Below are 21,527 nucleotides of genomic sequence, written 5' to 3'. Positions count from 1 at the left end.
CCCCCGTTCCCCAATGATACTCGAACTTTATGACCCAAGGTCAGTTTAGAGCCTAATTAGATATTAAATTGACTTAAGGAGTGTTAAAAAGAAAAATATAACCTTTCAAATGAGGAAAAATCTTTTTTTTTTAGAAATAAAATGACTAAAGTGGCCCTTAGCCTACGTATATGGGTTGCAGCCTGTGTACGAGAGCCAATGCATGTGTATGTAGGCATATTTCTGCGTATGCAGCTAGGATTTTAGAAGCATAAGAAAAACAAGTTTTCTACAATAATAACTGAGGTTTGAAATGAATGCCACATTATCTGGGAGCCGTTCCAAACCCCATTTCTTTAACTATAAAAAGCCTTACATGGTACATTTTCAAAACACATAGAAATCCCATAGGAAAAACCCAAGATTCACTAGAAAATAGTGAATCAAAAAGGAGTTTTTCACAAAACAACCTCAAGTCATTTTTATTTGATTGAGGCCTTTTCTAGCTCCAATCTTTTGAGTTTAAGATTACTAATCACTCTTTTATTGAATTGTGATAGATTTGACCGAGAGGAATGGTCAAAAATCAAGTATAGGAGCTTTTGCTTTAAGGTATGCTTTAAAACCTTTCTTTTTCTATTCTGCCTTAATCTTTGATTTAATTTGCTTCTTTTGTTTAGTTTATGTTTACTTATGTTTGTTTAGGTTAGTTTTAGGTTTTCTTTATGTCTTTAAGCATGATAGGGTGCTAGATTTTACATTTTAAGCTTCTGTTTTGTTTCTGTGTTGATTAGGGTTTCTAGGTAAGGATCTGCGTACGCATGATCTAGCCTGTGCATGCAGGCTAAACTCATGCGTACGCAGGCCTGTTCTAGTGTGCATGATGTTGTTACCTAGAAAACCCTAATTTTGTTTGTTTTGATTCCGCCTTCACATGTTTTTCTACATAGCCTTCTTTTCACATGTTTTTTAGCCTCATAAAATGATAGCTCACCTTTTTAATATGCTTGGTTGTTATCACATGTTTAGATTAGGGTTTAGGTTAGGGTTTTCTTAGTTTTAATACTATGTCATTCATTCATATGTTCATGCATTGATGCCATAAGTGCTGTGCTGCTGAGAGGTAAGTAAAAGGGTTAGTCATACATTAGCAATGCTCATGCATTTGTGTTTGGTTTTCTTAGATGTATGGTTTGGGTTTTTAATATGTTAACATTTTGTGTTTAATATGTTTTGTTTGATGATATGCTTGCTGCCATGTTTTGTTTTAGATACGGTTTTTCATATGTTCTATGATTAGGGTTTCTTTTGTTTGGCTGTCTTTTGTTTGGATAGACGGATAAGTATGCTTGTTTAGGGTTAAAGATGCCATGTTGTTTGTTAGATGCATGTTAGTGCATGTGTGAGTCTAGAATACAAGTATTTAGATGGTTTTTAATAGGGTTAAAACATTGGACACAATGATGGGAGGCCAACCTTAGGGTTGGGCGATCTTGAGTGCCTAACACTTTCCTAAGAACATACCTAAACTTTGAACCCAAACTCTGGTAGTAGGATAAAAGATCCTTTCTCATTAGGATGCTATATTCATGGTTTCTAAACCATATAACTAAGTGGCGACTCCAACTTACCCAACTTTCCCCTGCGCCTACATATACACCTTGCACTCTCAGCATTGATAAGGAAAAATGTCCACAAATCAAAAAATTATATTTGTTGAATATATAGAATTATGTATATTGAACATACAAATTGTGTACATTCATTGAAAATTTGTGTACATTGAATATATAAAATTGTGTACATTTTTAAAAGTTTGGCTATTGAATATACAAACCTTGGACTCTAATTTGTGAAGAAAAATGCCCACATATATATAAAAAAAAAATTAAAAAAAAAAAAAAAAAAAAAAACTATGTATGTTGAATATACATAATTATGGACCTTTTTTGAAAAATTGTGTACGTTGAATATACAAAATTGTAAACATTCTTGTTGATACCATATTTTGTCCGGTCCCGATTCATGCATCAAAGCAAAGACCAAAAAAAAAAAAAAGGGTGAAAAATCATGAATTTCAAAGCCAAAAAGGGTAAAAATAAATACAACATGTTTGAATGGTGAATCAAAAAGTCACAACATTTGAAAAAACCCATTTTTACAGAAATTCTAACCAAAATCCTAACTAGGTATGGTCAAAAGGTTGACTTTTTGATCTGACCGTTGGATCGTGTTGAATTTTGGATCTTCTCGTAAGGCATATTTCTCCTTTCGAAACAATGGTTTACAGGCCAAAATTGGAGTAAAAACGGATGAGATATCACAAAAATACCAAAACCCTAATAAAATCTTCACTATATTTTTCAGGAAAATTGGCAGTTTTTAACTCAACTTCACGCAATAAACTATACTGGTTGGGCAAGAATTGGGACTAACAACTGGACTGTCTTGAAGAACAAGGTCTTAGCTAATTTTCACCAAAAGGGCTTGACGATATCAGCATCGGATTGAAAGATATGGATTTTTCAAGAAAAGATGTTTAGAATTTTCAGCTTTGTGTCACTTTCCTTCCGAGTGTGATATCTCGACCACCCTAGCTTCAAATAGAACAAGACTAGGACTATTGGAAACTAGACATCCAGAGCTTTCCATGCATATACAATTTGAAGAAAATGGAGCTTGAAAAGGCCTCCAAACAGTCACGTGAAAATCAGGCCAGAAATAAAAAAAAAAAGACGAAAAAATAAAAGCTGATGAGGTAGATGACATGACGGATAAGAAAGGAGCCGACAAGTACACCAATGCTAAGGGGCAGGTACACCAATGCTAGCCTCCCATTTCTTTATTTCTCCTATAAATACCACTCCCCACCCCAATTTTTGGAAAAATAACGCAAAAATTGTGTAGGAAAATCTAGGGAAAAATAGTGAGAAAAAAAAAAAAAAGAGTGAAGTCAGAAAAAAGAAAAGAAAAAATGAAGAAGAGAGAAGATCTGAAAAATACCCTAGAAAAAAAAAATCTCTCTCTAGGAAACCCTACACAAAAAGCCTCATCCTTTCTTCACTTGTTGTATTTTGTGGGTAAGGTTTTGAGATGGGTTTAGTTCCTTAATAACTAAACTCATCCCTCCCTTTTTATTATATTGTAATCATCTCTTCATATATATATATATATATATATATAAATCTATTCGTTATCTTGTTGTGTGCATACTTGTGTTATTCTCTTGTTGTTCTTATATATATGTTGTGTTTATCTCTAACACTCTATTTCAATATTGTTGTTATATATCTTATTGTTGTTATTCCGATCCCCCTTTAAATTTCTTGTCATTTATTTTATTGCATCCCCCCCTCCTTCCCCTTTTATTTTTATTGCACTTATATATATATATATATTATATCTAGACACTATAAATAAAGATTTTCAACTATCCCTTTTTAATGGTGTTTAAACCTCCATTAGAACAAAATAAGTATGTCTCATAAGAGTGGTGATGGCTTAGAACTCCCACTTCTTTATGTTGAAGGATCCATAAGGCTTGAAAGAGATTAGACTCTATTAAAGGTAGGAAAAAAAAAAAAATCTTTTCAATTAACTTTACTGTATTTCAAGGTTTTACCTTTTTATTATTATTATTATTATTATTTTAAGAGAGTTTCAACTTATGGCGTCCGCTCCTAATGATAACTCTTTATTATCAGACTAAGACACCAATCAATTTTTGGAGTAGGTGGGGGGATTGAACTCCAGATCTCTTACTCAACCATTAAAAATTTTACTAGTTGAGTTAACTAGAATTCGTTTCAAGCTTTTACCTTTATGTCATCTATATTCCAAACTATTATTTCCTCACCATTTAAATTTCAAGCTTTCACATTTAAGTCTTTACTTTTCAAGCTTTATTTTTCTGCATTTTATTTTATATTGTTGTCTTCTTTTTTTTTTCTTGTTGATATTGTGCCATAAAGAAAAATGCTTGGGCATACATCTCCCCTACATTTCTATTCTAAGAAAATACTCTTTTTCTAAGATCTTTTACCAGCTCTTTCTTAAAATAAAGTCTTTTTCAAAAAGTTTTTTTTAGATGTCTTTTGTTTTTTAAAAGTTCTCAAAATAAAACATTTTCTTCACGTTTCTCTCTCCTCTAAAAAAAAAGTAAAGAAAATTTTCATTTTTAAAAAAGAGGAAACCCGAAACCCTAAAAAATAATAACTCACTTTTGTTCAAAATGTTTTTCTAAAGTGCTTTCAAAATACTTCTTTTCAAAAATGTTTTCAAAGGTGCCCTTTTAAAAAAAAAAAAAAAAAAAAATCTGTTTTTTATTATTAAGGGGAACCAGAAATTTTTGAACAAAAAAAAAAAAAAAAAAAACTGTTTTCATAAAAATCTGTTTTTTTTTTAATATAAAATATGTTTTTCATAAAAAAAATGTTTTATAAAAAAATATGTTAAAAAGACTTTTTTTTTAATTAAAAAAAATGCTTTATAAAATCTGTTTTAATAAACAAAAAACTGTTTTCAGAACCTTTTTTTTAAAACCGAAAATCTTTTTTTTAAATTTATTTCCAAAATTTTTTTTTTTTTAAAACATAAAGATCTGTTTTCAAAAAAAAAAAAAAAAAATTTTTTTTTTAGAGGAGAGGCGAAACTTCAAAACAAAAAATGTTTTTAAAGTTTTTTTTAAAATGTTCCTCAAAATGTTTCAAAAACGTTTCTCTATAGAAGGTGATTTCAAAAGTTTTTTTAATATGTCAAAAATATATATTTTTTTAAAAAGGAACGTTTTAAAAAAATTTGCTTCTTTCAAAAATACATTTTTTTTTAAATTAGGGGGGGGGGGGGGGGTTGTTGCTTCCTTTAAAAAGAAAATGTGCTTTCCCAAAATAATAAAAGTTAACGTTGTAGCCTTTTTTTTAATTATATATTTTTATTTCTAAGTCTTTCCTAAGGATAAGGGTAGTTTGTGGGTTTTGTGTTCAAGGCTCATTTCCTTGAGTCTTTGAACACCCAATAAGTTTACATTTGTCTCTAACATATTTGGCGCTAACAAGCTTCTTTTGTCATCTTTTCTTGCATGAACAAAAAATGAGAAAATGGTGAATGACAACAAGGTGCTATTCTTCCATCCTTATCTTTTCATTTTATTGTATTTGTTTTTGTATAGCTTTAGTATTCACATGTTATTGTATAATATGTTTATATGCTTTTGTCACATGTTATTTATGTATATATCTTGAATGTTTTGGTTGTATTTATTGTTGGAACCATTATTCATATGCTAACTATATGTAACACACATATATATGTGTGTGTATTGTTTGCAAAAACCTTTTCAAAAAAAATAAAAAATAAAAAATAAAATCAAAATGCCAAGTATTCCATTTCTTTATAAAAAGTTGACGTTGGGAATAAATTAAAATGAGGTACTATCCTTTGAATAAGCATTGTGGGGAGCTTAACACCTTTCCTACATTTAACCAAACTTCCTAGTCTCAGATCTTTGATTCAAAAACTTTTGATTTACCTTAATTAATGAACCTCTAAAATTTGGTTTAGTTAATTAGGTAATTTAAAATAAATTAGACATCTAGGTGACCAATCACACCTAATACAAATCCAATGATTGGTGACTCCTAAAATAAAAATAAGAAAAAGGGACAAACACACACATACACCCTACTCTAGATACACAATCTCCCACGAGTCACGTTGCCAAGGACTCAATGTGTGACGGCCCCGATCGTTCATGTGGGCAAAAATTGGGTTCTTTGTAATAATTATGTACATTAAATATACAAAGTTGTGTACATTATTTGAAAAATTGTCTATGCTGAATATATAAAATTGTATTCTTTGAAGGTTTTGAGTAAACCGAATTGTGTACATTCTTTGGAATCTTTTTTACAATGATTATATAGAATTTTGTATGTACCTTAAATATAAAGAATTGTGTACATTCTTTCATGGTTTGGATATTGAATGTCCAATCCTTCCACTTTTTTGTAATTGATGAAGAAAATTGCCAACACATCCATCAATTGATTATGCATAATTATGTTCATTTTTTTTTGAAAAATTATGGATATTGAATCAATTATGCACTTTATGAAAAATTTGAACATTGAATGTACAAAGTTGAAAAAAAGTGTGTATGTTGAACTTACATTGTTGTGAACATTCTTTGAAAGAATTGTGTACATTATTAGAAAAATTGTGTATGTTGAATATACAAAATTGTGAACATTCTTTGAAAAATCATGTATATTGAACATACAGAATTGTGTATATTCTTTGAAAAATTATATACATTGAATATACAAAATTTTGTACAATTTTTAAAAATTGTGTACGTTGAATATAAAGAACTATGGACATTCTTTGAAAGTTTGGATATTGAATGCATAGACCTCACTCTCTTTTTAATTTTTAATTTGAGAAGAACAATGTCCACACATTAAAAAAAATATACATATGTTTAAATAAATCTTACAAATTGATGCACTAATTGACATTTAACCTTCCAACAATTTTTTTAATAAATATGATAAAATTTCAACAAAATACGTTTGTTCTAGATAATTGTTTTTTATCCTACCAAAATACCAATAGTATTTATTTATTTTAATGCAAACGGATTTTGAAGTTTGAACCCTATTCCACAACAACTGACTGGAGCATTCCAACAACTTAAGACTGAAATTGAAAGCAAACACCAAAATAGAAGCTTAGTGAAAGAACTAGTCTTAAACAACACATGAGAAGTGTGTAAAAAATGAGTTTGTAAATAAGGAGAAGTGAAGAATTACCCTTCTACCAATATAAAATCAACCGAAAATTTCAAAAAATCACACTTCAGTCTCTACTCACTCCACTCCCAACGATAATGGATGGGCTTTCTTCACTCTCCACCCCACACTTCCCCGCCACCATCCTCGCCGCCACCCACCACTCATCCACCACCACCACTTCCATCTCTTTCTCCCTCAAACCAAACTCTTCTCACAATCCCACCACCACCACCACCACCACCACCACCTCCTCCTCTAACATCCGCCGCCCCAACAAAACTCAACCCTCCCCCACTCCCAAAATCCCCTCTAACCCCCTCAAAAACCTCAGTAACCCCACCCATATACCCACTCCTCACTCTCTCACCACCAAGCTCTCTCTCACCTCCAAACTCTCTCCTCCTCCACCTCCACCTCCACCACCACCTCCACCTCTACCCCCGCCCCCACGGCCACCCCTGAAAGCCAAATCCCAGAATTCAAATCCCGTGGAAGTTGAATTACGCCAAGAAAACAAAATCTTCGTGGGGAACTTACCTAACTGGATAAAGAAGCACGAGGTAGCCGAGTTTTTCCGCCAATTCGGCCCCATAAATAACGTCATTCTCATCAAGTCTCACAACAAAACCGACCGAATTGCCGGTTTTGGGTTCGTGATTTATGGAGGTAACAATGCTCTGGCGGCCAAGTCGGCCATGAAGGCGGTGGAGTTCGATGGTGTGGAGTTCCATGGGAGAGTGTTGACTGTGAAATTGGATGATGGGAGGAGATTGAAGGAGAAAACGGAGGAGAGAGCGCGGTATATTGAGGGTGATGACCGGGTGGAGTATCGGTCTAACTGGCACGAAGATAGGGACAGCTCCCGGAGGAGCTTCCGGAAGGTTTTGGAGACGGAGCCGGAGAATTGGCAGGCTGTTGTCCAGTCTTTCGAGAGAATTAAGAAGGTATAGCTCATCAACACAGTTCATTTGTATGCATTTTGTGTTTTAAGTATGTGATATTTGACTCATTTTGAGGTTCACGTGATGAATTGTGAGTTTGATAAGAGAAAGATAAGCTATTAGGAAAGAATGATTAATTCCTTTAGAGAATGTGTACAAACTTAGGCCAAGGAAAAAACGTGTGGCGAGACAAAGTTTTTGAGCTAGTTCAGCTGATAAAGTCTGTTGTTATCGTACAAGAGGCAATTAAAATTTCATTTGATTGAAGTTTACTTATCAAAAAATTTATTTTTTCTTTTTCATTGTGAGAGCCTCTAGATTAAGGCTTATCGGTATTGAGTATTTCTTGTTATATCGAGGGTAATGTGTCCAATGACCTCTAGATCAAATGACATTTCCTGGCTTTTTCAATGGAGTCGAATACCTGTCCCTGACTTGAATGTATAAAAAAAATATCGATGGTAACGTGATTTGTAGGTGCAGGGATTAAGGATAGTGTTGATTTTTAGAGACAGGTACTTTATAGCATGGCCCTTGTAGTCTTCTATGACTGTTGTTAGGGTGAGGTTAGGATAGATATAATTGGGTTTAGGTATAAATTCTCAGATTTAGGCAAAGTCCAATTTTTTTTTTTAAATGGTGCCCTTGCAGTGAAGGATTTTAGACCTAATAGTCTTGAGGGCAGTGTTTATAAAATAGGTCAAGGTGCTGGCAAATGGTTGAAGGGAGTACTAGGCAGAATAGTGTCTAACACGTAGAATGCATTTGTTTAGGATAGATAAATCCTCAACTCAGTGTTAATAGCCAGTGAATTTTTTGGATAGTCATCTGAAAATTGGAAATCCGGGGCTCTTGTGTAAGGTTGATGTGGAAGAATAGTTTTAGGTGGGTATTTGAGTAGCTACAACAATAGTAGAGCATCGGGAAGGTTTTTTTATTTTTTTTAATCTCCAACGCTGTCTTTCTTCTTGTGCTGTGTGACATTAGGACAGACCTTGATTAGATATAATTTGTGGAAAAAGTGGTGTGATCATTATGGACTGGTGTTTTATGAGTAAAAGACATATGGCTTGTGAATTGCAGTCATTGATTTTCTGCGTGTTTGGGGTTGCCTAGGTTATGCCTTATTCTGTCATGGAGTTGTTGGCTAGTTGGGAGGGATCTTCTGGCAAACAAATTAATGTTTTGGGTCAAAAACATAATATATATTTTTTTTTAAATTTAAAGTCAAAGAGCAATTACTTGACTTTTAATGCTACAATAATCAGTGTAATTATTTATATCTAACATAAACAAGTTCATAGAAATCAAAATCAATAGTTTTTAGTAGTGTTTTGTTCTAGAAGAGTATATGGGCCACCAGAATTCTAGAAGTTCCTGAAATAGATAACATCTTTTGATTCTTTTCTTCTGACCCAATTATTGAAATTTTTCGTAGTTATTGTTTGAGATTGTATTCCCTTGCATGCCACACACAAACATGCAGACCTATAATGTGGAACTTATCCAAGGAATGACTAATTTAAAAAAAAAAAAAAAAATTCAAATCCGTGGAATGATTGCATCCCCCCCCCCCCCCCCCTTCTCAAATAAAAACTAATAGCTTTAACTCATTCATGTCTACATCAATATGATTGTTTCCAATTTTCTTTTTCTTATTCATATCAGCCTTCTAGAAGAGAGTATGGCTTGTTGGTCACTTATTATGCAAGGCGAGGGGATATGTATCGTGCACGTGAAACTTTTGAGAGCATGCGAGCAAGAGGAATAGAGCCAAGTGCACATGTCTACACAAGGTAATGATCTGTGATTCAATATTCTGTATCCAAGCTTTGAAATTTCTTGATGCAACATTGTGAATTTGGCCAAGCTTGTGTTTCTTAATTTATCAGCTGACGGCCACCTTTCTAGATTGGAACAGGTACATATTATTTAGATAATGCATACTATGTTTGCCCAGTTTGCTCAGTAAAAGACATTAGTACAGCCTAGCACTTTAACTACAGAGCATGTTAGAATTTCTAGGATTTAGGACTTGTATATATTGGGGTATTTTTTTTAATAATATATCCAAACTCCAATGTGCTCTGGCTCAAGTAGGACTTCCTCTTCCCATAATAATGGGCTGGAGGGTGAGTTTTTGGGTCCAAGATCCACCGAGTTTGTGTTTAGAAAATCTACATATGTGGCAGTGTTTGAGGTTATTTATTTATTTATTAAGCATATTACAAATAGATCTAATAAAATGTTTTTTAATTATTAAATAATCTTTTTTTTCCCACAGTTTTAGGGTAATGTATTTTTCATGTCCTTCTTTCAACATTAAAGGTTGTTTATTTCATGCAGCCTTATTCATGCTTATGCAGTTGGCAGAGACATGGAAGAAGCATTATCTTGTGTCAGGAAAATGAAGGATGAGCGCATCGAAATGAGTGTGGTGACTTATAGTATTATTGTTGGGGGATTTGCGAAACTTGGCAATGCTCAGTAAGTGGACCATATAATTTTCTTTAGCCAAAAAGAAAAAAAAAAAACGTATTAGTACTTATTTTAAGAAAGTCTCTGTTTGATTGTGTGCAGTTAAAATGTCTGACTTTTATTATTGCAATAGTCACTGAAAATTTTTCCTTGTCATCTCTTTTGATACACCTCTATATTTGAAGAATGGTATGGTAAGTCATTAGAAATTAAGCTATTAATAATAATACTGAACTAAAGAAGCAATTCTTAGAAATTCAGGTGTTAAATTATTTGATGGTTGAGTATTTAAATCTTGTTTGAAATCATACTGCATCTCAACTTAAATATAATATTGAAAATTTAGGAAAATTAACCCTCCCCCCCTCCCCCTAAGGAAAAGAAAAAAAAAAAAAAAAAGAAAGAAAAAGAAACGTGTATCAAAATGATCTATGTGGAGGCAAGCAATGATGTTATTGTTGAGTGGCAGAAACTTGTCACCTTTATTACTCTTTAAAAAAAAAAAAATTATTTATAATATCAGAGGTGGTACTTGAATGGGTGTAATAAACTTGCTGGCCACTCTTCTCACCCAACCAATACCTCTGGAGTACAGAAATTACTGCATTTTTAATGGTCATATCCATTAAAACTTGATAATGCATTTGGAGTTTTGGATTTTATTAGTCCTTGTAAAAAGAGGAGTTTTTGGTCTGTCTAGAAATATATGTTGTAATTTGATAATGACTAAAGTCTTTTGGTGAACTTAAATCACATTGTTTTCATCTCCACTATTATCTCTTTCTCATTTAGGATTTTAGGGTTGTCTAGTTCTGTTGGAGCATTCATCTGCAGTTTTTTTATTTTCTTTTGCTGTTTGTGTGTGTGTGTGAATTCTGCAGCCTAATATGAGTTCCTTGTTTTTTATTTTTTATTTTTCACGTTTTTGTTTGCTGTTCCACTTTTGATTCAAGTAACAGTCATTTTTAGTTTTATAGTCTTTCTGTACAACTGTGAGCGGTGGCTCTTTATTGTTATTAAAGGCTATAGAGCACTCGATGCATTAAGATCTCTAGTTGCTCAAACATATGCTGCATAAAGCAAGGATTGATGTGAAGCAAAGCAATTATAGACTATAGTTGAAAATTTCTTAGGCACATTTACAATTAATGAAGTGCAATGCGTGTGCTTCTTGCACAGCTCACACTTTACTGGTTGTGCTGACCTTGGTTGAAGCAAAGCTTTTCTTGGGCCTCACTGGACCTTTTTTCCTTACCTGCAACTTGGTGTAACCGTAATGCTTTGGTTTTAATCCATTTTATTTTGAGGACATGAATTGTTTGTATTAACAACTTACGTGTGAGGAGGCAATTTTGTATCTCTATAATCTAACATTCTCTGATGTTGTTTTGGAAGAGCTGCAGATAACTGGTTCAAGGAGGCCAAAGAGAGACATACAACTCTGAATGCAATCATTTATGGGAATATTATATATGCTCACTGGTAAGTGTTCTAAATTCAGGTTTGTTGTAACTTATCTGAGTCATTTTCTTTATTTGAATTCTGTGCTTGACAAACCATGTTCTATAATTTGAAAGATGAGAAAGTTATTAATTGTATAATCTGTTTTACATGAGTTCTTTTACTTGGTTTTACTCTCTCTCTCTCTCTCTCTCTCTTTGGGTAAGGGCTTTATTATTATCATTTTTTATTGGTAAGTTAGGTAGGTTTGGAACCCAGGACTTTACTCTTTGTCTTGCTCTTCCAAGGCAAGGAGCAATTTGAGTTAAAGCTCATTGGGATATGGGCTTTATTATTTATTTGCACAACTTATTATTTATTTGCACAACATTCTTTATATTAATTGATTGGTAAGTTATTGACACTCCTATGTCCTGAACCCGCAACATCACTCTCCACCTTGTTCTTATAGGGGGAGAATATTTTATTTGAGCTAGAGCTCATTGGAAATTTGCACATCGTTCTCTTTTCTAGGTTTTCTTCAAAATGATGTTTGCAAATTAGATTTGTGCCTTGGGCAATTCTTTCTTTCCAATTTCATGATGTTACTTTTCTTTTGTTGTAAACTTTTCAGTCAAACATGCAATATGGATCGAGCTGAGGCATTGGTGAGGGAGATGGAAGAATCAGGCATAGATGCCCCTATTGATATATATCATACTATGATGGATGGTTACACAATGGTTGGCAATGAAAATAAATGTCTGGTTGTGTTTGAGCGACTAAAGGTAAAAGTATATGTGATCAAATTTTCTTGTTTTGGGTGATACACGTGCATGTACATATATGTTGCATGTGACTTGTTTGCATGTGTGTTCCTTTGTCATAAGTTTGTCAAGAGTTAGAAGAAGTGATGTTGCTTTTGGCTTGAGAATATCCTATGCACTGGATTTATTTATGGTTATTTCCCCTTTTTTCTAAAAGAATCATAACAGCATCAATGTTCAACTTAATGTTGAAGTGATGCTGCATGCATGTAGATGTGTTGGATTCAGCTCGACATACATATGGCTCTAGATTTTTTGTTTGTTTTCTTTTTCATTGTAAATAAATTATTTACAGGTATCAAGGTTTTACAGCACAAGGTTAACCTATAAATTAAATATGAGGACTTAGACAGCTTCAAAGATTCATGAAAGGCTAGTGACTTATGATAGTGTTTGAAATCGAACTGACATAGGACAGCAATTGTAATATAGACAATGCTGCATAGAAGGCATGACATGGAGGGATGGGGCTCTAAAGAAATTTCCCCCCTTTAGTTATGAAGGGTGGAAGAGCGAATGTGGAGTTAATATTCTAACTGGGACTGAAAATGATGTTTTGATGGCTGGAAATTGAAAGTATTTGTTGCAGGGGAATCTGGAGAACAATTATTTTAGGGGGGATTTTCAGTGTTGTAATTAAAATATGTGCAATTAAGAAGAAATATATCGCTGCAAAGGTGGGTGGCTCTTGTAGAGAAAAACATGATTGTGAGTCACTTAAGATGGTCCAGCCATGTTCAGTGAAGACTGGTGGTTGCGCAGGCAAGAAAGAGAAATGATTCAAGTTTGAAGAAGTGAAAGGGTAAGAGGGAGCCTAAAATAGCATGTTTAAAGGTGATGAAAAAGGATTTGATGACTTATCAAAAAAAAAAGAAAATGGATATGATGAATAGATAGCTAATGGAGAGTTCCAACTTCAATGGGGTATAATGGAGAGCAAAGATTTATATAGCTGACCCTAGTTCATTGATAAAGGATCATAGAGCTCATCCGTGTTAGTAATTCTCAAGCATTATTTTGGTTTTTGTTTATGTTTTCCCTTTCCCTAATAGATGGATACTTTTCACACACCCATATGGGATTGAATCTATGACCTGAAACTTAATCATGGTTGAGGCTTAGTGATATGGAAAGTATTGAGTTGTAGAAGGAAGATTTTTTCTGCTGAAAATCCAAAGAAATTAAGGGCTGTTTCAAGATTTAGTAAAGAAGAAAAATGAAGAAGATGACGACGTGTGAGGCATCACACCTTGATTCTTTTAGCTAGTGCATCATATGTAGGGTTGGGCATGCATCATACATTCTTTAAATGGAGTTTCATAACTACTGAAAATTTTTGAATGATCTCTGTAGATTTGCAAGAGTTAAGCTGATTTATATAGGGTATGTGTGATCCCAATGGCCGCCAGGCCCACCACTGAAATGTTGAGGAAAAAAAAAAACTTTTTAAAAATTCCCTTAAATTTTAAGACTTAGTGATGTTGAAGTAAAACAACCCAGTAGATAACTAAAACTAAGAAACTCAAAACATAAGAACTAGAGTAGACTACAAATTATGTGCATTTCTACGAGGCAGAGGTCAAGTTCTTTCCTAAACAGTGCATGGAATGTACCATTATACTTGATGTGGTAGGTGTAGAGGAGAGAAATAGCAGGAATTTTGAAGGGTAGGAGTTTTCTTTAGAGATGATAAAATCGCACTTTGTTGGAACCCTTTTCTTTTGGTTGTCGGTGGATGGTAGTATACTGTCTAGCTCTGATGCACTGATACGTGAAATTTGGCTTTGTACCCGTATCGGATACGTACTGGATACGGATACGGGTGGGATATGGGTACAAACATACCCAGAGCGTATCAAAGCAAAAAAAAAGGTTTCTTTATTCTGGGTACGGCCCAGATACGGTCAAGATACGGCCAGCTACATCCCGGATACGGGGAGGAAAGAAAAGGAAAAAAAAATTCAAGGAAAACAAAGAGATTTTGGGTCGAAATAAGTACTGCCGGAGGTCGCCACAGGTTGCTCCAGGTCCAGTTACCCATCCCCTTGTCTTCTCTCCACTCCGCTTCTTTGTTGTTCTCCATCTGCTCTGTTTCTCTAATCTGATGTTTTTGTTTTATTTATCATTTAGTTCAAATAGTGCTATGCGTATTCTAAGGAGTACAGCTATAAGCCTATAATCAATAAAAAAGTCCTGCTGTCAACAATTCTCAAGGAATACATTGATTTATTTCTTTTTATACTTTTTATTATGTTGCACTGTTGCAGCCTTGTATATAATTTTTATTATGTTTTTATGTATAATGTTTTCTTATAAAATCTTGTATACTAGATTTTCAAATAAGAATTTTTTTTAGAATCCTGTTTGAAAAAAAAAAACAGGATTAGTTCATTTTAAAAATTATGTTCAAAATTATTTAAATATACCTAAAAATAAATATTAATTAATTAATTAAATAATTGCCGTATCCGTGACGTATCATATCCTAAGTTTTTTTAAAAATGTTGTATCCCCGTACTCGTATCGTACCAGTACCTGTTTCCGTACCCAGTTGTCGTTTGTATGTTCTTTTTCATTAATGAAATCAACTCATGTAAAAAACAAAAGAGTAGCGTACAATTTATCCCACTTTATGAGCTTCTAAGATTGTCTGTTGCTTGAAAACTTCAAGACATCTGCCTTTCGAGCCAGGGAATACTGTAACAATATGATTAGTACAAGGGAGAGGAGAATAGGTAGGTGGTTACACTCCCCCCTGTTTGGATGTTTTCATTAGGCTAGCAGTAAAGGATGAGAGAGGATTTGGAGTACCTCCCCTTAAAACCCCCTCTTTTAATTGCCTTGAATTGGGGGAAATTAGGGGGACTATGTTTAATGAATTCTCTGTGCTTCATTTTTTAGGCTTAACAAGTTGATAAAATCTCAATAATATCAAACCAAACTCATTTGTCCCACTTTGTTGTCAATTCAAATAACATCTTACCATCTCCCCTCTCCTTTTCACCCTACAAAAAAATAAGGGGAGGGATACCCACTCCTCTCCCCTCACTTTTTTATTATTATTTTAAAATCCACAAAAAAGAATGGATAACTATTCCTTCCCTTTCCTCCAAATTTCCAAACATGGCATTAATGTTTTACTGTCTGCTATAAAGAATCTGCTCTGTGTAGGTCATTAGTCATAACTTATCTTATGTTGTCACTGACACTCTAATTGTTGCAGGAATGTGGCTTTACACCATCAGTTATCAGTTATGGTTGTCTCATCAATCTTTACACTAAGGTACAACTTTATTACTTTACATTAGTCTGTTATTAAGCTTCAAGTTTTTGTGTTTCTTTTAAAGGCCTCTCCTGTTTGTGTGGTGAGAAACAATATGTTTATGGTGTGACCATATAGTTTAAAACAGGGAGAAGGTATATGAAGGGGAAAATTAACATAGGATAGCACTGTAAATGATGTCATTGCGCGAAGTTGTTGTTGTTGTTGTTTTTTTTTTTTTTTTTTAAATAAATAATTATTTAAAATTTATTGTGTTTGCACAGGGCTAGACATTTCCTTGCAAGATTGGAGAATTTGCTTGACCTCTTGAGGTCATGTGCTAGGAAAACCAAATTTCTGAATTTATGGTTGAACTTTTGTGACCAAAATTATCCTTACCTTAATCAATGTATCTCGTCATATTTGAATCCAGCTGACTAGTTTTCAACCTTATACAATGTTAGCATACTTAAAAACCTCAGTATCAATTGCAGTTCATTTAACTATTAAAACAAAATATCAATTTTAGTAAATAATGATATCCTTAGGAAGGAAATTGGAGTTTGATTGGCGAGCTGTGCCTTTCTGCTTAATGTGGAGCTCCTACAATGGGTGTAATACTAGAGTGTTGGAGCATGTTAGGGTTTCACATGAGCTCAAGACTGTTTTTCTTAGATTGTTATTACTCGTTTACCGGTTCATTCTAAGTGTTTTGGGTTTTGGATCTTCCTCCAACTGTTTCATAGATCTTTTCTTTATCTGTCAAAAAAAAGAAGGGGAAAAAGATAAAGTAAATAAAATTCACCACCACCACAATGAATAAATAAATACTCCCTCCATCCTATATTTGTTGGTACTCTATAGAAAATCCAACTTCTTAATGGAAAATCATTTAATTTAATGCATTGTCTTTCAGATAAAAATATATATGTTTCTAACACAATCCTCAATTTAAAACTCTAGTGGAAGAGGGGTATTTTTTTTAAATAAAGTGAAGGGTAAGTTATGAAAATCATATTGTGCTCATTGACTTTTCAAAGAGGACCATATTTTAAGACATCCCAAATGAAATTGAAGATCAACAAAATGGGATGGAGGGCATAAAAAAAAAAAAAAAAAAAATCAAAGGCATAATAGATAGTTGAATATATCTTGTCATGCTGGGATTGAATCCTTCTCTCAGTATGCATGAATTTATTGTAGAAATAACCCATTCAAAATGCTATTCTTGATGTTACTTTGGTTAAATATACTGTCTTGTCTTTATCTTCTGTGTTATGCTGTCCATTTTGTTGAAGTATATCTAGAATGCTTTGACCCATCTAAAAGGTGCACACGATTTCGGCAGAATCCCTTTAGTACTTTGGTGGTTTTTCCCTGCTGTCTGTGCTCATCAATTGAATTTAAAGTGGAGTTCTTTTCTTGATTTACCAGACTGTCCCCTCCTATAAACATTGTAGGCCTCATAAGCTGTTATATGTACACCTAGAAAGGTGGGCAAAAAGTGACACTGAGGGAAAGATCAGGAATTTTTTACGATGAAGCAAACCAAGCCATATATATATATATATCTTACACGATTGCTTTGTAACACATGTCATTAGCAGAATTCAATTTAAGTTGAGCTGAGCTGTATGGCAATTACAATTGTGGTTTTAGGTAGTTGAGGCCAATGATATGTCTTATATGTGCTTGCTACACGCCCACTGATATACACATGTATAATATACAGTGTTGGGGATATTATGTGGTGCAATGGTATGGTCTTGGCTTTGGCTGTGAAGCACAAGTGTGCAGCTCTGAGTTTGGAGAGCAGCCAATAAAAATGCATCAAGGCTAGACTGTATCCAAGTCACCCCCTCCAAGACCTCACTTAGGCTTGATGTTTTATTGTTTAGGTTCAATAATTATGAAATAGCCAACAATTCTTCTTGCAAATTTCAAGATATTTTAATATTTTATGCATTTATGGTCATTAAACATCTATATTCTTATTTTTGGTATACTTTACAATTGACTACTGAAACATTATTTTGAAAATGGTGTGTTTCACTCTTCCAGATTGGGAAGGTTTCTAAAGCCTTGGAAGTTAGCAAAATGATGGAATCATCTGGCATTAGACATAACATGAAGACCTACTCCATGTTGATTAATGGATTTTTAAAGTTAAAAGATTGGGCGAATGCATTTGCAATTTTTGAAGATTTGGTTGAGGATGGACTGAAGCCTGATGTAGTGCTCTACAATAATGTCATCAGTGCATTCTGTGGGATGGGTAACATGGATCGTGCCCTTCATACTGTCAAAGAAATGCAGAAGGAGAGGCATAGGCCTACTACACGTACATTTATGCCCATCATACATGGTTTTGCAAGAGCAGGAGAAATGAGAAAAGCCCTAGAGGTTTTTGATATGATGAGGATGAGTGGATGCATTCCCACTGTGCATACCTACAATGCTTTGATTCTTGGCCTTGTTGAGAAGCGTAAGGTAAATTATACTTTTATGATAAAAAAGATAAGAAAAAGGTCAATAACCAGTTGTGCCATATCTTTGATTTATGTGTCTGGGTTTATTAAAATTAAAGGAGCTTATGATGCATGCCTCTATGATAAAATTTATGTGTCTAGGCACCTAAATGCACACTCCTAATCATGTATCTTTTACCAATGTGGCAGGAGTTCAATGACCTGTTAAATATAAGTTAATTCTAAACCCTACCAGCAAAAGTTTGAAGTGATTCATTAACCAAAATAATAATGTTTGGTGACACACTGTTTCTTTCTTTGTTTCTCCTAGGACAATTTTAGGGTTTTTATATGTTTTTCTTTGGATAATTCCATTTTACTTGCTGCTTTATATCCAAAGAAAATGCAGAATAAGCTCTCTCTCTCTCCCTCTCTCTCTCTCTCTCTCTCTCTTCCCCCCCCACTGGTTTCCTTGGGTGGGCTTAATTTTGTGTTTGACTGTTTTTGTTTGTTGCTAATGCTTTATATCCATTTATTTTGTCATTCATTTCCACTCTTGTAGATTGTTTGCCTCTGTATCATTTACGAATTACTTGCTGTAAAACATTTTGTTTTATGGCTCCATTATGGACTCTTTGTGGTTCCTTATACCCCCCACACCCCCCCCCCCCCCCCCCCCCCCCCCAAAAAAAAAATTAGAAGCTTGTCAGGATTTTTTTATCTGAAATTTTATTTTCGTTCTTGCTTAAAATGTTATTTTCAGTTTGCTTGCCTCCTTTTCTCTTTAAAGGCAATGGTTTATCTTGTATGTCTTGCAGATGGATAAGGCTGTTAAAATTTTAGATGAGATGACACTGGCAGGCATAAGTCCAAATGAGCATACATACACAACCATTATGCATGGTTATGCATCATTGGGGGATACAGGAAAAGCATTTGAGTATTTTACTAAATTGAGGAATGAAGGTTTGGAGATTGATGTGTATACATATGAGGCATTGCTGAAGGCTTGTTGCAAGTCAGGCAGAATGCAGAGTGCTTTGGCAGTGACAAAAGAAATGAGCTCTCAAAAGATTCCAAGGAACACCTTTGTTTATAACATATTAATTGATGGGTAAGGGTTCTATATAATCTTGGGAGTGCAAGGATATATGCAAAAGTTATCACTTTAATCTCTCATTTAACTTCCTTTTCCTAATTTATTGTTCAGGGTATATGTACAGATAGATTGAACTCGTTTCAACTTAGTTTACCATATTATTTTTTAATCTTCCTCTTTTTAATTTGTCATGTTGTGTGTCTGCTTTCTTGCCTATATGCTAATTTTGTTGTTTCCCCTGTAGATGGGCTCGAAGAGGTGATGTTTGGGAGGCTGCAGACCTTATGCAACAAATGAAACAGGAGGGGGTTCAACCTGATATCCATACTTACACGTCCTTCATAAATGCTTGTTGCAAGGCTGGAGACATGCTGGTATGTATATCTATCATTAACTTACCAATCACAAAAGAAGAGTATTTTCTTGGGGTAGTTGGAAACCTATAAGGTAGAGAAATTCTTCCATTTTAATTTCTATAGCATATGAATCAGTTTACTGTCATTCTGCAGTTCATTTTTTGTTAATAAAATGTTATTTAAGGATTTTATTTGGTGTTTGGAGATTAAAAATTTTGTTTCACAAAGCATTTTGAATAGCATAATTTGTTTTTTGATCATTGCTTTAGCAATGAGTTCTTTTCATTGATTGTAGTCTTTAAAATTTCCCTTCAAAACCAAACTTTTATTTGTCTTGTATCATTGTTTTCTTTTGTTATGTCATGTCAAATGAATGATGATTTTATTCTATCGGATTTTGTTCTGTCAGATGGATTTTGTGTTTGTTATGCGTTAGTTAGAAAACAAAATGCGTTAGTTAATAAGCTCTTGCTCATGGCATCTCCTCCCCCCCATAAGAGTAAGGTAGAGGATGAGGCCGTGGGTTCAAAACCTATTGAGTGTGTGTGTGTGTATGTATTTATGAAAACGTGTTAGAAATTAAATGAAATGATTTCAGTTGTACATGTTGAGAATTCCTCACCAAAAGATCTTGTTTGTATAACTCTAATAAATTGTTAGTTTGCTTCTTCTGTTGCTGATGCCATTTCAGTGTGGTTTTAGACAGTACAGGAACTACAAAATCAAATGATTTCATTTCCATTTAAATGCCTTTGTTATGTTCATCTTTTAATTAGCGTATGTCCTAATTTTTAGAGAGCAATGAAAACAATTAAAGACATGGAAGCGTTGGGGGTAAAGCCAAATGTCAAAACCTATACCACATTAATACATGGTTGGGCACGTGCATCTCTTCCAGAAAAGGCCTTGAAATGCTTTGAACAGATGAAGTTGGCTGGATTGAAGCCGGATAAAGCTGTGTATCATTGCCTGATGACATCTCTGCTGTCGAGGGCTACTGTTGCTGAAGCTTACATTTATTCTGGAGTTTTGTCAATATGTAGAGAGATGATAGAATCTGGGTTGACTATTGATATGGGGACTGCCGTTCACTGGTCGAAGTGCTTACGCAAGATTGAAAGGACAGGTGGGGAGCTTACAGAAGCCTTGCAGAAGACTTTCCCTCCTGATTGGAACTCACGGCATACTTCAGATGTTTATTCCAATGTAGACACTAACGATGAATCTGACATTAGTGGAGATGAAGATGACACCTATGTTGCTGATAGAACTGGTGGTGATGATATTTATGATGATAGTGACGAAGATGACGAGGATGATTTGAACCTCAGATCATATTTTTAAACCATATATCTGCAGCTATGGACAGTGCATCTCGTGCCTAGCTCACCCCATTGGTGATACAATTGATTAGTGGACCCCGTTGCCTCCCTCCATCTGAAGCTGTAAGATCCAATATAAGTTAGATCTATTGGGACAGCATTTTGTCAGATCAAGGAGGCCTTAACCCTTATTTTCATATTTATTTGTATATAACAATTGATTTTTGGTATGTAATGTATTCCAATATGTCTATAACTGATTCCAATACAAACATCTGATGATTTTATTTTATTTTTTTCCCTTTTTCTTTAAAAGTGAGTAAAAATAATACCCTAGGAATGTATAATTATCATGCAATACAAATTTCCTTAAAAACTTTTTATGACCATTACGAAGGTTCATTTGAACGTTCTTTCTAAAATCTATATAGTATTATGATATTATCTCAGAAAATTTGCTTCAAACTTATAATTTGGCTCTTAGGAGAAATGTGGATTTTTATTTTGTTTTAATATTATTATTATTAATATTATTTTTTTTATCATCAAGCTGACACACAATCT

At 33.8% G+C, this 21,527-nt stretch overlaps 1 protein-coding gene across 1 annotated transcript; it reads left to right on the top strand.

The window, feature by feature from the left end:
• Positions 1-6,815: 6,815 nt before the first annotated feature.
• On the top strand, positions 6,816-21,255 carry LOC126722307 (pentatricopeptide repeat-containing protein At5g04810, chloroplastic). The gene is given in 11 exon segments (XM_050425461.1): positions 6,816-7,023; positions 7,026-7,714; positions 9,380-9,507; positions 10,058-10,198; positions 11,585-11,671; positions 12,264-12,417; positions 15,680-15,739; positions 17,780-18,208; positions 19,005-19,300; positions 19,530-19,659; positions 20,437-21,255. Coding segments are annotated over 11 exon segments (2,817 nt in total). The 5' UTR covers positions 6,816-6,869; the 3' UTR covers positions 20,986-21,255.
• The last annotated feature ends 272 nt before the right edge of the window (positions 21,256-21,527 follow it).

The sequence above is a fragment of the Quercus robur genome, chromosome 4, assembly GCF_932294415.1.
Source record: "Quercus robur chromosome 4, dhQueRobu3.1, whole genome shotgun sequence".
NCBI lineage: Eukaryota > Viridiplantae > Streptophyta > Magnoliopsida > Fagales > Fagaceae > Quercus > Quercus robur.
Note: the sequence above shows the minus strand (reverse complement) of the source record. Positions and strands in the feature narration are given on the sequence as shown.